Below are 15,666 nucleotides of genomic sequence, written 5' to 3'. Positions count from 1 at the left end.
AAAAGCTTTTGAAAATAGGGCTTTGGCATTTTTGAAAATGTTAACCATCCTTCACAACTTTAGTAGAATACATTCCAAAACACACGGACTCATCTTGGTCAACTACTTGTCTGTCCTAAATGCAACGCCCATCCAGGAAAAGAGGAATGATGCTACACAGCAGATGCGTAAATTCCTCTCCAATAACTTCAGTCAATTCCCTGCCTTGCTTTAAATCCTGTGTCCCCCTTATATAACTTAGCCTGCCACAGGGCAATAATGAAACTCTCAGCTCATTCTTGATTTTATTTTTAGGGGCATACAGGCCACAAAGGAGAACCCGGGGAAACAGGAAAAGATGGTGAGAAGGTAAAACTCTGTTTAAAGAAAAAAATTAGATTTATTTTTTTTAAGCATTAAGACCAAGGGATTTGTCTCAGGATGATGCCAGGGCAGAATGAGACAATTGATTGAACAGCAAGGGAAAGCCCGTTATTTGATTGTACTTGGCATGTGGACTGAAGATCATTAGCCTCCATCATTTCATGTGTGAGAGAGAATATTTCAGCTAAAAAAAATGAATCATTTTTATGATCACAAATTTCAAGCATGGACTCTAACTTGGCACCTGCAGTTTTGCTGTGCCTGGTTTTGCAGCTCATGCAAACGCTGCATTGATCACACAAGTTGGTTAGTTAGTTGCCTTCACTATCTGACCAATTGACAGAGACGCTATTCGTGGGTGGAAGAAATTGCATCGAGGCAGAACATGAGGCCATAGGTTTGGTGAGGGAGGGTCCGGGGAAGTGATTGGTGGGGAGGGTTAGCATGGAGAAGATTCTTGGGAAGAAGGTTACCAGGATCCAGGGTGAGATTTATCACTGTATCTTGTCTAACTTTCTGGTTTTCTATCCCCAGGGAGACGCAGGCCCTCCAGGTCCTCCAGGGATTCCAGGCAGCATCGGCCTGCAGGTAAAATCTGCCTTTCAAACCAGAGCAGTCCCCTGATGCTCCCCCCAGTCACGCAGGATTTCAGTTTGAAATGTGAACGGATGGAGTCTCTGCATGTGGCTCTGGGATCAAGTCCCAGGCCAGCCTCTCTCACCCATTGTGGACACAGCAGTGCACTGCTGGTAACAGACTGCATTGAGGGCCTGATCCAAAGCCATTGACGTCCATGGAAAGACTCCCTTTGTCTTGCATGAGCCTTGCTTTGGGCCTGGTAGTGGTGCCATCCTGTGGATGAAACATTAAAGTGAATACTCATCTCGTTGGCCCAGGTAGAGGCCGAAGGGCCCGTGCTACGTTTGGATGGTAATGGGACTGAGCTCCGCACTGGGTCGTATGGATCCCCATGGAAAAGCATGGCTGCCTCACAATGCTGTCTGGTGGCCTGAGTGCAGTCCCGCACACAGCACCTCAGCTCAGTTTCCCTTCTTGGATCTCCAAATAAACCCCACACAGGGCTTTTCCAGTGCGATCACAACTGCCCTCCTCAGGGTCTGATTTATTAACTTAAAGTTCAAAGCGAAACACAAAAGTTTTTCCCTCCAGCCTTCAGCTCAGTACAGCCCAACCCCCACCCTAGGCTGGTCAGAGTCCATCCTGCCTTAGGAGGCTGCTCCCAGCACTTCCTAGCTGCAGCAATTCCCCTGGTCTCTGGGTTTTCCCGGCAGGCGCCTCTCTCACTACAGCCTCTTGAGCATCCCCCTTATTGCCGCCTCTGTCTGCTATAAATAGAAAATTGCCTGGTTCCCCTCAAGTGGGGCTCATTCTATCATCAGGGTTGGCTTGGCCTCAGGCTCCCCAGCCCAAGGGCAAGTCCCCCCACCCCATTACACCCACCTCCCTGAATCTGTCCCTCTCCAACAGAAGAACCAGACTGTATTGTCTCAGTCTGAGACCTCTCTGCTTTGGGGAGAGGTTCTTGGGGACAGGGTTTGTTGTTGTCTCCAAATCCCTCTGCTCATCACTGTTTCTTAAGGCTTCTTTGCCTTGGTTTTTAGGTTTTCACTTCCCCGTTTTTATCTCTTTCCACTTCACTGTTTTATATTTGGCTGATTGGCTTTTAACAGGTTGTTTTTCTCACCTAGGGACCAAGAGGGTTAAGAGGCCTCATTGGCCCAGAGGGTCCAGTCGGGGACAGGGTAAGTAACTATCATCTTCTCCAGACTTTCCCCCTAGACTTCTCCCTCATTAAACCCATGCAGAATAAAATCCAGTGGCCCTGTTAGATTTCACTGCCTCTAATTAATTTCCTGTCCACGGCCTGTAAGAGCAACACTCTTGGCAGCTATTAGACACTGTGTGAATAAAGTTACTTCCCATTGCCCTGTGGGATGACTGGCCAGGGGAAGCCCCATGAGGGTGCAGACTGTGGGCCTAATCCTGCAAGCTCTCCAGGCAGGGGACTCACCTTGAAGACAGCGGGAGTTCTGTGCATGGGCTATCCACAGATTGGACCCTATCTTAGAGTAATAACCTAAGCGTGGGGGGACAAGTTGATCTCCTGTGACGATATGAAGATGCTGTTGAGCCTTGCAAAGGGCTGGGGAATGGAACATCTTCTGAATGTTTTGCATGTGATTCCCATCTGGAAAGAAAAGCTGAAGAACCAATGGGAGGACAGAGATTTTTAGAACATGAGGGGGTGGGAGAATCATGAACATTGATGTCCTACGGTGTCCAATCCTGTACCACTGACTTCAGTGAGAGTAGGATCAAGCCCTTACTGAACAATGGTGGCTGACCAGCATGGTCGTCTTCGGGTGTGCCTGGACATTAGCTCAAGGGTTAACAGCTGAGCTTGAAGATGCCATGTCCTTCTGTAGGGCCAAGTACGTTACCAAGGCTTCACAGCTGTGAGTGTTATGAGTCTGGTGAGGAGATAACAGCAAGGAGACCCAGAGTGAAAACCTGCTGGTTTAGACCAAGATCCTCTGCTGGAGTCTATTAAGATCCTAACAGTTACTAAGGAGCATGTTGCGTCTTTCCATTGATATGTATATGCTTTCTTGCTTTGTAAAAATAGTTCAGCTAAGGGTGTGGCTAGGGTGTTTGGTCCAGAAGAGTCCTGATGGCCGCATTTTAATGCTGTCTTACTGGTTTTAGGGACCTATTGGTTTCAGAGGGCCACCAGGACTCCCAGGACCTCCCGGGAAAGCAGTATGTATCCATTCTTACTTTTGTAGAGTTTCCTTTGAATCCTCATGGCCATGGCCTCTAATGTCACTATTGGTGCATAATGCTTGCGTTCACCAGACCAAACCTTCCACTGCCAGTGAACAACAGAACCGCCCAGTTCCCTCACCAGAAAGAACGCACGTGTTGCGTCAGCACAGTGCTTACTGAGTGAGATGTGCACAGGCAATTATATTTCCATAAAGACCTTCCTGGTTCCCACTGGTACCTCTCCCATCTGATACTGGATCGTTCCCATCTTCCTCAGCCCCTTATTCCCCCGCACGCACACACTAAGAGCTACATCATCTCCTCTGCCCCAGATGTCATGCTGTCTTCCCCCAACCACTGACAAGTTCTCATTCTGGCACTCGTAGGTTCAACACTTCCCATAGTTCTTCATTGCCCACCTTTCCCTCCACACACACTTCAGCAGATGTGGGCTTCCCTTTTATGTGCTTTGTTCATGCCGTCTATGCGGGGAGATGTTCCGCTTGGTAAGAGGATACTGAGCAAGCTCCGCATCTGCTCTCCTGCCATTCCCTCCTCTTGGCCAGATCCATGTTTAGCTCCCAGCCCAGAAGACCATTTTTCCCCAAGGTAGAATATTCTGTTCTGTGCCAAGGATGGAATTACACAATCTTTTGTATAAATCCTGAGTGAATGGGAGTTGTGCAGGAGAACTGTGATGGGCTTGGGGCAGGGGGACAAATTCCACACACACACACACACCCCATGGGCAGATCTCCAGTCTCTCTAGACTGCCCAATTATAGGTCCCTGTTTTAAGACTTAGGGACACTTGAGCCATGGAATTGTGGACCCAGTAACTATACCATCCACCCTGCCTGCCCTGCCACCAAGGCTCTCCTCCACTGTGGTTTATATGGAGCCCAGTTCTGTGTTGCATGGTGGATGCATAGTCCCTTAACCCATTTGCTTTTGCAACCATCCACACCCTCCAATGGTGGGACTGCGACTGGTCCACTACGCTGGGGAAATTCACCCCAAGTGAGCTAAATTCAGGTCTTGTCACTTTCCTACACAGCAGGCATTGAACTACTGCAATCAGGATCCAAGTGGTAACAGGTGAAGTTTCCCTCCAGCCTCACCACCATATTTAACAAAGATCGTACTTCAGATGAACGTGGGGAAGAGCGTCCCTACCCTGTGGGATCACTGCCTGAGCCCCAATTGCAACCCACCCATGTGCCCAGTGTTAGTGATTGTAACTGTGAAAGCATTGCAGAGCTCCTAGTGAAACGTGGGCATCCCTCATGCCTGGCATGGCTAATTCCTGGGAACAGCATGGAGACCATCTTAGTGCTGGCCATCAAGACGGAGATGGTTAATGGGTTTTCTTTTATCATTCCAGGGAGACCGAGGAGACAGAGGACCTCAAGGGTTCAGAGGGCCTAAAGGGGATACTGTAAGTGCATAAAACACTTGCCTACTAAAATAATGAACATGAAGTCTAGTTTGCAGTTGTACAAAAGAGGTGAGCCTTAATTCTACTTGTGTCGCTTTGCTGGCAGAAGGAAAAACTCTCAAGGTAGGTTAGAAACTGACATTCATGCCTCTGGATGAGAGGCACTTCTGGGGAGGAGACACATAGATAGGTTCAAGGAGAATCCTTGGATCTGTTTAACTCAACCCTGTGCTCCAAAGGGGTCTCAGAGCACTGCGTTTACCTTCCAGTGTGAGATGTTATGTCCTTGATCCAGGTCCCATGTCAACTTAATTTTGCAAGAAATCCTTCTGAAATGTCTTTATCTAGCAACTACTACTTATCAGGAGATGGAAGATAGTTCTGTTCGCAGTTCTGCTCTCAATTCTCTGGATGGGCTTGGGCAAGTTACTTAATCGCTCTGTGCCTCAGGTTCCCAATTTGTAAAATGGGGATTATGATACCTATTAATCCTTATAAATCACTTCCGGGTCTGTGAATGAAAATCACTGGATAAATGCTAAGTAGTGGTAGTTACTATTTCTATGAAACAGAGTGTTAAATATATTATTGCTCTTAAAATGAATCTAGGAAAGATCTTTAGAAACAAACTTTTATAAGTTTTCTTCATGGAAAACAGTGCACTTGTGCATGTATTATATCCGGTCATAGGTCTGAGCTTTTGACAGGATATTGCCTTGTACATAGTTCAATCATTTGTTGTATCTTTTTGTCAGAAGTTCAGGTTGGAAGGAGGGTAGAGTTTAGCAGGATTTCTATACTCTTATCCTTTTACTTGCTCCATTGGTCAGACTAGTTAATTTAATCCTTGATATTTCCCATCAAGCAGGGCTCAAGTGAGTGGGAGGAAAGCAGGGATATTTTCCCAGCCATTCTGAGAAAGCTGAGCTTTAAGGCTCAGATTTGTAATGGTGTCTAGGCATTCTACCACTAAGTATTGCAAGGTCTAAATTATCTACTCAGCTACATCACATTTTCAAAAGTGACTTAAGCCACGTCTACACTACCCGCCAGATCGGCGGATAGTAATCGCTCTATCAGGGATCAATTTATTGCATCTTGTCTAGACGCGATAAATCGATCCCCGAATCAACGCCCGTACTCCACCTCGGCAGGAGGAGTAAGCGGAGTCGATGGGGGAGCCGCGGCAGTCGACTTGCCGCCATGAGGACGGCCAGGTAAGTCGAACTAAGATACTTCGACTTCAGCTACGTGACTAGCGTAGTTGAAGTTACGTATCCTAGATCGATTTCGGCCCCACCCCCCAATGTAGACTAGCCCTAAGAAACCAGTCTCTCACTGAAAATCAATTGGATTTAGTCTCCTAAATGCCTAGCTATCTAAGTCATTTAGGCCTTAGAACACTAAGTGGAGCAACATATGAATACCTTTAAAAGTGTGGGCCTATGGGCTCGGGGCTTGATTCAGCAGCCATTGGTGTCAATGGGAGTTTGCTCATTTGGGTCAGGCTGCTGATGCTGAGACGTGATGAGCACACATCTTCCGCTCGTCTCATGCTCTAAATGAGCTAGTTATCCGTGTGTGGATAGCTCAAGGTCAAACACAAACTAAATGAAATGAACCTATACTGTTAACATTTGAATGTTGAATTTATTTAATCCTTTTACCTAATGACTGTTTCTCTGGATATTTCCAGCACTGGATGATAAAAGACTTGTGTGTTTCTAGGGTAGACCTGGACCAAAAGGATCACCAGGGACCAGTGGACCCATAGGAGAACCTGTAAGTCAGATTTTAAAATTACAAGTCTCTGTGTTCCCTGGTTCATGACTTTACAATACAGCAAATGTTAGAAGAGCTTTTATGTTGTTTCTGTTTGATGTAGTCTCCACATCAAGGGCTACATTTTCAAAGTTGTCTGAACCTGGACACTGAGGGTCTGTTTATGCAATTTATACTCATGTTCAAGCCCAGAGCTGGTTCTGTAGAAGTCAGTGGCAAATTTCCCTTTTTACCTCAGTAAGTTTGGATTTTGGTCCATTCGTTAATTTGGCCCATTGCGGTTGATGGGACTATTTGCCTGACTGTTTCCTAACAGGAGTGAAGGCTGCCCAATCTGACTGGACAGTTACACCTACAATTTAAGCCCAAGCAGCATTTCTGCAGTTGGCTGTCTAAATGGAAAGGTCTGCAGACTTAAAACGTTGCAGGACAAAATTTAGAGGATGCATATGAAAATGTAACCCTGAAATTTAATATAATCAAGTCACTTACTGGTTCTGGCTTAAAATTTAAAATATATTGCACAGTAATGGGGACATTGGGTAACTGAAGTGTATGTAGGGTGACCAGACAGCAAGTATGAAAAATTGGGACAGGGCGTGGGGGGTAATAGGAGCCTATATAAGAAAAAGACCCAAAAATCGGGACTACCCCTATAAAATTGGGACATCTGGTCACCCTAAGTGTATGTGTTTGTGGAATTTGTTAGTGCTGCTTTCTCTGGAATTAGAATCTGGGCTGTATTTTTATGATCTAGAATTTATGTTGTGGTTAAGAATAGATGACCTGCAACATCATATCCAAAGTTAGTGAAACCTATAACCAGTGGTGGATTTGTAAGAACTTATTGCTCATTAAGGCTATGTCTACACTTCCGTGGTAAGTCGACCTAAGTAACACAGTCGATGTAGCTTAGGTTGACTTACTGTGGTGTCTACGCCACGCTGTCTCTCGTTGACTTATCTTACTCTTCTTGTTCCGGGTGGAGTACCGAGGTGAACCAGACAGCGCTCTGCTGTCGATTTAGCGTTTCTTCAGAAGACCCGCTAAATCGACCCCCAGTGCATCAATTGCCAGAGCGTCAATCCGGCAGTAGTGTAGACATAGCCTAATACTTTTAGGGGACTTTATAATTCAACACTAAAGGACTGACTGATCCTTATATGTTTCTGAACCTTTGCATGAGAGTTTGTAATCAATGGTGTCTGTGTCACAATCTTATTCTGCATTGTGCGCTTATTCAGGGCATGCCTGGCAAAGATGGACGAGATGGAACACTCGGACTCGATGGTGAGAAGGTTTGTAAAATCCTATTTCAACACCACGCAGAAAGATTTAAATTGCTGTCATCCACTGTGCCCAGGTATAGGCTTTCTTGAAGAAAAAGCAATGATAGAAAGACTTTGGCTCAAGAGAAAGATTTCCTGTAGTGTCAGCAGGAGAGGAAAATAGTTCACACTGACTGCCCTGGGGATATCGCAACAAGAAATTAAACCCAAAGATTATGTGACATTAGAATTAACTGATATTACCAGGGTTAAGTGACAGATCCTTATTACACAATGACTAATTCTAAAGCCGCTTATTTGTGGCAAAACCTGCAATATAAGTGGCCTCCTTATGATAAATGTTTAATGTCCTTTCAGAACTATTGGTGGAGACATCCTTTTGTTCTCATCACTTACAAGGAAAGTGCTGTTAAGTGCTAGAGAGTTAGACATGTAACTGTGGGGTTCAGATTTCTGAAGGAGACCCTGGCAGGTGATCTCATGGAAATACACCTGTTGGTCCTGGGAAAAAGGAACAGCCTTCACAAGTGAGAAATTAGAAGCTGTGGGTAGAGTTTTCAAAAACACCTAAAACAGTCAATGGGACTTGGGTGCCTACTTCCTCTAGATGGTTTTGGAATCTCATCCTTTGTGTGCACACAGGCATTGCAGTTACCATTTTGCACCTTCAGATGCCAATTGGGGCCTGCATATGGTTTTCGCAGATACAATAGGTCTATTTTGACAGGTGCACTTCCCTTAGAATCTTTGTCCAGGAATTTACGTGAAGGTCTGATTCTGATCTCGCTTACATTCACTTTGCATCAATGTAACTTTATTGATTTCAAGGGAGTTTTTTCCTTTATTTACGACAGTGTGACTTAGAACATTATTAGGCCCTATAAAAGTTTAAGGCCAGATTCTGATCTCGCTAACAGCCACGTAAATCAGGAGTAACTCACTGAAATCAGTGGAGATGCACTGGCTTGAAGCTGGCTTGTGAACAGATAATCTGATCCAAAACGTCCAACTCTGAACAATGAAATTAAATGTCGGAAGGTTTAGGCAACTCGCTGTGTGGTATAATAATAAAAATGAGCACAGATTTTCTGAGAGGGTATAAATGGGATTAATTCATCCAAAAGGGCGTTTCTAAAATCACAAGATTACAAGCGATTCTGGATTCTACAAATATTGGGTGGATGGGAAACAAAGCCTGCCTGGAAAACGTCTGTTTGCAGAAGAGTCGCCCCTGACTAATGTGAATAGCATCAGATCAGTCAATTCTCCATCTTAACCTATCGCTGTTTACAGGGTGATGCTGCCCGCTTCGGTCCTCCTGGAGAAAAGGGGCCAAACGGACTTCCTGTGAGTATCACAGTATTGTTCCCATAAAGGAGTTGGACCATCTTGCCCAATGTAGGAGTGATACTTCTCTGTCATTTGACTGGGATGGAGGACACAAGAACAGCTTTTCTCACCTTGGGCCAAATTTTGGAAGACATTGAGGCATCTAACTCACATTGGGATGTGCCTAGATGTCTTTCAAAATCTGGCCTCTTGTTTCACCATGTGTCTCAAATCTTTAAGCACATACATAAGACTCTCTTCCCATGGTGCAACATGAGAACGCCAAATGTCTGTGCACAGTATATTATACAGACTGGAAACAGTCTGGGTTATTTGCACAGTAAACCATGGCAATACAGCTAGAAACATATAAAAAGAAATGATCTGATCCAATCTAGTTGCAGCCAAAAGACTTTGCTGGGGCTTTAGGAAAAGATAAAGTGATTCTGTCCCCTGCAGTTGGTGATAATCACCTAGTAATACTCCAGATTCTTGTGTCATCACAGCTGTGTCACTGTGAAGTGACTCAGTTGACAGTGGCACACCTTCTGCCCCAGTGCCACCACAACAGAGCGGCTGAAACCCTAGGCAAGTTGCCATGGTGTTAGTGTGTGTCCTAATATTTCAGAAAGAAAACAAAGAGGAAAAATGTTAGCATCATAATGACATTTATCCCTTAGCCTAAGGGGCTAAGGCTTGGAAGTCAGGAGACCAGAGTCTACAGTATTCCTAACACTGACTTACTCCAAGACATTGTTGGCCAAATTTTAACATCTCTGATCTCCAATTTCTTCATCAGTAAAATGGGGATATAAATACTTCCCCCACCCCTGCTTTGTAAAGCGAATCGTTGAATGAAAGGTGCTATATAAGTACAAACTACTGTTATTATTATTGTCTGTTTCATGTTCGCCTTTCTTTCTCATTATCGTCAGTGGGGAAGTGTATCGGTAGCACTCTGGATAATGAACTAGACGGTAATTTCTCCCATTGTTTTCACATGGAAAAATGTCTCTAATAGAAACTTATGTCCTGCGATTCTAAATGCCCGTATATGTTTAATCAGACAGTAAATGTTATTCTACAAATTGCACAATTTCTGTTGTTTTTTTCAGGGGCTACCTGGAAGACCAGGTCACAAGGGTCCAAAGGGTGAAGTAGTAAGTTAGGAGGAGTTTTCACTGGGAAACTATTGTGTGTGTCATCTTAGTGCACTGCAATTTTAGGCCCAATCTGGCAAACACTTACACACGTGCTTAATTCTGAGCTCCAGAATAGTCTCACTGAGGTCAAAGGGCTGAAAACATGTGCATAAATATTTACAAGATTGAGTCCTTATGGATCAGGGCCTGCATTTCTTTTTAAAATTGGTCTGCTTGAGTCACCTGTTGAGGTAACACAGTGTGGATATTCGCCTCGCTGTGCACATTGTACCTTCTCAGGTGTTTCTCAAAAGGACTTTTGAAGATCTCACTTTGACGAGTATTTCGGGAAATTGAAATGCGAAAGTATAAAATGCACAGTTCAGTCTCCAGTGAGTAAATGTCCAGTGCAAGGGGTTTAATTGTGGGAAGATCCCTCAAGTTTCTTTAGACAGTCTGCTTCAATTCCAAAGACTGCCAACGGACCTCTGAAATCCTTACCAGTGGCAGAATTTTGGAATTTGCCTCTCTACTGCCAAACTTTCACCCTGAAGTCACAAGACTAGACATGGCTGCCACACAATATGTGTAAAATGGCACTGTCAGTAAATCTGCATCAACAGTCCCCTTCAAGATAAGCTACACAGAATCTTTACAACAATGCATTTCATTCCTACACTTTGAGACACCAGGCTGGCTCTCAGCAAAGTTTGATGAAAGAAAATCTGAAACAGATTGAGGCAACTCATCGTAAAATTGCTCATTAAAGTGCATTTGTTCTGACTTTCCCTCCCTTTCAATCTTCTATCTAGCATCAGCCTCATTATTGCGTACTATATACAAAGGCTACTAATCCTCGTGCTTCAGGGTGTAGATTGATCACTGGCTGAGGTCAGGAGGAAATTCCTCCCACTTATGGTGTTCCATAATATATTGGAAGTTCCAGCATGTGCACTTTAGAATAACTGTTCTATAGTTTTATATGCTATAAGCATTCTTCTCTTCTTGGAGTTTTATTGCTGTCTTTTAGCACGTTTTACTATCTCGTCTCCCCAGCAAGACTTATTAATTTCATGCTTTTCCTACCAGCTGGTTGGTAGGGAAGTTACAGAAGTGACTATGAAGTTCTGCCCAGTTGACTGTTTGTTTTCCCCACTACAGGGTAGTCCTGGAACGATGGGAGAGGCAGGTCCATCAGGAGAGCCTGGTATCCCTGTAGGTATCTCCACATCTTATGTATGTATCATGAAACTCTATTCAGTGCCTCTTAAGTTCCACCACTGAGCTTGAGCTCACATGCTGCTTCTCTGGCACAATTGAGCTTGGCATATCCATAATAAGTGTTATGAACATGTCTCTCTCTCTCTCACACACACACACACACACACACATATATGTGGTTTTTATACAAAGATATATAAAAAGTATGTGTGTACAGAGTGGTAATGAGGGCTGACAAAACAGTCCTTCACTTGTGGATGTAGAAACATTATGAGTGATTTTATCTGGGGAGCAGGATGTGGGATGTAAGTCACATGTCAGTTCATTAGAAACTCAAATACCACTTTCCCTGCTGCAGTGGGGTCAAATAAGTAGTCTAGAGAGGCAGTGTGCCCTAGAAGATAATGTGCTGGACTGGGACTCAGGAAACCCAGGTTCTATTCTTGGCTCTGCCATTGGCCTGCTGGGTAACCTGGGGCAAGTCACTTCACTGCTCTCTGCCTCAGTTTCCTATTCTGTAAAATGGGGCTAATGATACTGACCTCCTTTTGTAATGCAGTTTGAGATCTATGAATGACAAGTGCTATATAAGAGCTAGGTATTTTTGTTATAATTTATTAACTAGCTGATACCCATGAACTGACAGTGATGTGAGACATGAATGATATATTTGTGTGATGGTTTTACAGTGGCTTGGGAAGGGTGAAGTTCCTGCTTGAAGAACAGTTCCGATAACTTTTTGATATTGTTGATAGGGTGAGGCCGGTATCCCTGGTGAGAGAGGTGAGCCCGGACCTAGAGGAGTGTCTGTAAGTAGAACATTGCTTCTTCAAGTATAACCTTTCTGCAGTTAAAACACAGCTCTGTTATCAATCTTGAGAGCCACCATCAAGCTAAAATAAAAGGTTCCATCCTCTACGGGCATAATGTCTGTGGATTTACACCAGCAAAGAATTTAGCCCAAAGTAAATGGGCCAAGGTCTCCTCTCTTTTACACCAGTGTAAATGTGGAGTAACCAAACTGAAGTCACTGTGCTTATTCCACATTTACACTGAGGTAACAGAGAGGAGAATTTGTCCCATGTGATTCATGTGGCTGGTGCCCTTACATGATGGCAGCTTGGACAATCAGCACCTTCTTGATTTGGTAATAATAAGGGTTATTCTGGAATACCTGGCCTCCAGCATTCTAAACGTGAAAGCCGTCCCTTTTAGGTGTCATTCAGAGATTCTAAGGCCAGAAAGGACAACTGGAATCATCTGGTCTGACCTCCTGCATAACACAGGCCAGAGAACTGCCCTCAAATAATTCCCATTTGAACCAGAGCAGATCTGTTAGAAAAACATCCAATCTTGATTTTTAAATTGCCAGTGATGGAGAATCCACCACAGCCCTTGGTAAATGTTTCCTATGGTTAATGACCCTCCCTGTTAAAAATGTATGCTGTCTACCTTCAACTTCCAGCTGTTGGGCCATTGTCTGCTAGATTTAAAGAGCCCATTTGCAAATCTCATAGCTGTAGAAAATGTTTACAACAACATTTGAAATCATACAACTCACCTAGGTTACTTACAGCCTTGAAGCTTGGAAGAGGTGTGTCGAAAGGCTTGCAAACATGCAGGGAGCCATTGCACTCTTTTGTGCAAAGTTGGGCCCGTTTATGGTTTGCATTAAAATCACAGAAAACTCATGACCGCACAGTTTGATGCAAAAGAGGGTCAAGTTTGAGGCTTTCGATGATATTTCATTTTGGGAGTTGGTTCAAATCCAGACACTGAGACAGCACAAACCTGTGGGGATTTTGAAAAGGAAGCTTATGCTTGTGTGAAATGAAACAGTGGGTTTTGCCTAGCTCTAATTGCTTGGGTTTTTCCCCTCACCTGCAAATTGTAAAGAATTTCTGGTTTGAAGCATCTCATCAGTCTTGGGTCCAAAACAGGATGCTTCATACCCATTCTCAGCATTGCCACCGAGCACAGGGAATAAAGAGCTATGAGAGCTGTAATGAAGGAAGAGTCTACAGATAATTGCATTGCTGCCCATTGGGTTCCTGCAGAATGGTGTAAGATAAAAAACTGGCTTCGTTCACAATACTAAAAATTCCAGGACACCATTTATTTTCCTATTTTCCAACAAGTGTTACTGTTGTGGTTGGGCCTGAATTTACAGGGGGGTTTGATCTTGTTTAAGTATTTTTGAAATCAGGAAGCCTACAGGACGTCTAAGGTGATTTTTTTGTGTGTGCCACTTGGGCAGAAACTGAGCAGTTTAATAAGTTATTGTTCAGAACAGCTTGCTCTTTAAATTTCCTAGAAAAGGTAAATAAATCGTAGCGATACAAAAATTATTTGTTTTATGTCCTCAAATTTCAAAGTAAAATTGGGGAGGCAAAAAAATAGATATTTGGTTGTAAGTAAGACAGTTCCAAAGTTAAATGAGAAAATGAAAGCAGAAGGAAAAAATTAGAGCCATGAAAGTGTCGTTATAGTCAGTGGAGGGCCTGTATAAAAATGGCACTATTTTACTTAATTAGATCTGCTAATTGAGTTTATTCTAGATCATGTCTTCTTCCTTTAAAAAATTAAGGCTGGGGAGCCATGCAGAGGCAGCACAGCTATGGGTTACTGATCTAGATTTTAATCTGACTCTCAGTAATAGAGATTCTGTTAATGATTCTGTTAATGATGCACAAATCAGAAAGACCTCAACTGGACATTTAGATTCCAGAATGAGTTTGTAGCAGGGATTTGGAGAAATCACATTTTTCAGTTGCTCCACTCTGGCTCCGCTCCAGCTCCTGGCACAAACTTACTGCTCTGCGCTCCAGCTCCAGGCTTCACTCCAAAGCCCTGATCTGTAGACCTGGCAGTTAGAAAAACAGGCTTTTCCTTTTTTAACTCATAAACTGAGTAAATCTGATATAGAGTCACTGAGAGATAATGTATGTTGAACCTCACAGTGTCATTTTCAAACAGTTACTTTCATGGCAGAATTTCACCTACAACCTAAACTTTCCTCTCTTTGCTTCAATCGCATAGTGGCAAGAGAGGTTTAACAGTGAATCAAATGCTTCTTTTTGTGGCAGTTTATCATGCTATTTGTATTTCTCTGATAAATACGCTGCATCTACATTGGGAAATCATTACTCAAAAAGAAAAGTTAGACTGTTTAATGAGAGAGAATTAATAGCCAATGTGAAGTTCTATTCTTTGGAGCCCTGATTCAGGAGGGTACTTCAGGAAGGTGCCCAGCTTTAAGCATCTATAGGGTGACGATATTTCCCAAGAGAAAACAGGACACCCTCAGCCACTTGTCCATGCCTCCCCTGCCCCCCCCCCCCCATGCTGTTGCAGGTTGCTGGAACCCAGGAGGCTGTTGCCTGGTCTCTGGAAGCCTGATTGCTGGAAACCTGGGTGGGAGGAGCATGCTGGAATGCTGCTTCCCCCCACACCTAGCCCTGCACCCTCCTCACAGGGGACTGGCATCTCCATTCGCCCCCTCTGTACCGCACCCCACTTTTTTGACAAAAGTGGGCATTTGTCCTGTTTGCTCTTGCCAATTGATCAAGTCAGCAAGAACAAATAGGACGAATGTCTCCTTTTGGGGAAAAAAGTGGGAATGGCTAAGATGGCTTAAAAAAGGGACTGTCCCGGCCAAAATGGGACATATGGTCACCTTAAGCATAAGTCCCATTGATTTCAGCTCTTACTGAATAAAATGGTGCCATTTTTACATAGCCTACTGACATGGAACTGCTCACATGTTTAAAGGTACTTCACTGAACTAAGGTCTGATTTGGATCTCCCTGACAGTGGCTTTGCTCCAGAGTGCCTGGAACGTCAATTAAGTTTTTATTGCTTTAACACTAGTGTGTGCTCGTGACTTATATAATATCTTATGTGCTTGGGTCAAAAAACCATGCTGGGTTCTGTCCACAGATATAACTAGTTCTCTGTATATTTCCAAAGCTCAAACAAGGGGTAAAATCTTCAGAAGCACATAAGTCCCCTTAATTTTACAATAGGATTTTGGCTCCTAAGTGACTTAGGTCTTGAGAAAGTTGTACCCAGTGACCTTGGAGCCTAAATCCCATTTTCAAAAGGGAGTTATTGCTTAGTCTTAGGTTCCTAAGTCATTTAGTCACTTTCAAAATTTGACCCAACATCATTTGTGTGTTTTATTTTCTCAGTAGACTACAGCCTAGCCTCTCGTACGCAGCTGTCAGTTTGCAATCAGAAATGTTTTTAGCTGGAATAACAGAAAACACAAAAGGCTGCATTTTCAAAACGCCTGACCGAAGTTGCTGGTGCCAAAT

At 43.7% G+C, this 15,666-nt stretch overlaps 1 protein-coding gene and 2 long non-coding RNA genes across 5 annotated transcripts in view; 1 reads left to right on the top strand and 2 right to left on the bottom strand.

Moving 5' to 3' along the window:
- Window positions 1-15,666, top strand: part of COL9A3 (collagen type IX alpha 3 chain) — a 71,637-nt gene that overhangs the window by 34,464 nt on the left and 21,507 nt on the right. The window contains exons 12-22 of the mRNA XM_075072224.1: window positions 295-348; window positions 898-951; window positions 2,073-2,126; window positions 3,091-3,144; window positions 4,534-4,587; window positions 6,316-6,369; window positions 7,614-7,667; window positions 8,952-9,005; window positions 10,103-10,147; window positions 11,291-11,344; window positions 12,106-12,159. Of these exons, the coding sequence (XP_074928325.1) occupies window positions 295-348; window positions 898-951; window positions 2,073-2,126; window positions 3,091-3,144; window positions 4,534-4,587; window positions 6,316-6,369; window positions 7,614-7,667; window positions 8,952-9,005; window positions 10,103-10,147; window positions 11,291-11,344; window positions 12,106-12,159 (585 nt within the window). The remainder of the gene's footprint in view (window positions 1-294; window positions 349-897; window positions 952-2,072; window positions 2,127-3,090; window positions 3,145-4,533; window positions 4,588-6,315; window positions 6,370-7,613; window positions 7,668-8,951; window positions 9,006-10,102; window positions 10,148-11,290; window positions 11,345-12,105; window positions 12,160-15,666) is intronic.
- LOC142047723 (uncharacterized) lies at window positions 271-8,646 on the bottom strand. Of its 3 annotated transcripts, XR_012656976.1 has the most exons (3): window positions 8,600-8,646; window positions 4,850-5,098; window positions 271-1,215 (listed from the first exon to the last, which is right to left on the bottom strand). It is a non-coding gene; the product is annotated as an uncharacterized LOC142047723 (long non-coding RNA). The 3 variants fall into 3 exon arrangements; XR_012656977.1 differs by lacking the exon at window positions 4,850-5,098; XR_012656975.1 differs by lacking the exon at window positions 8,600-8,646 and having other exon boundaries at window positions 4,850-5,512.
- On the bottom strand, window positions 9,462-13,347 carry LOC116837701 (uncharacterized). Its single transcript, XR_004376759.2, has 3 exons — window positions 13,232-13,347; window positions 12,912-13,141; window positions 9,462-9,603 (listed from the first exon to the last, which is right to left on the bottom strand). It is a non-coding gene; the product is annotated as an uncharacterized LOC116837701 (long non-coding RNA).

Source organism: Chelonoidis abingdonii, chromosome 14 (assembly GCF_003597395.2).
Source record: "Chelonoidis abingdonii isolate Lonesome George chromosome 14, CheloAbing_2.0, whole genome shotgun sequence".
Classification (NCBI taxonomy): domain Eukaryota; kingdom Metazoa; phylum Chordata; order Testudines; family Testudinidae; genus Chelonoidis; species Chelonoidis abingdonii.
Note: the sequence above shows the minus strand (reverse complement) of the source record. Positions and strands in the feature narration are given on the sequence as shown.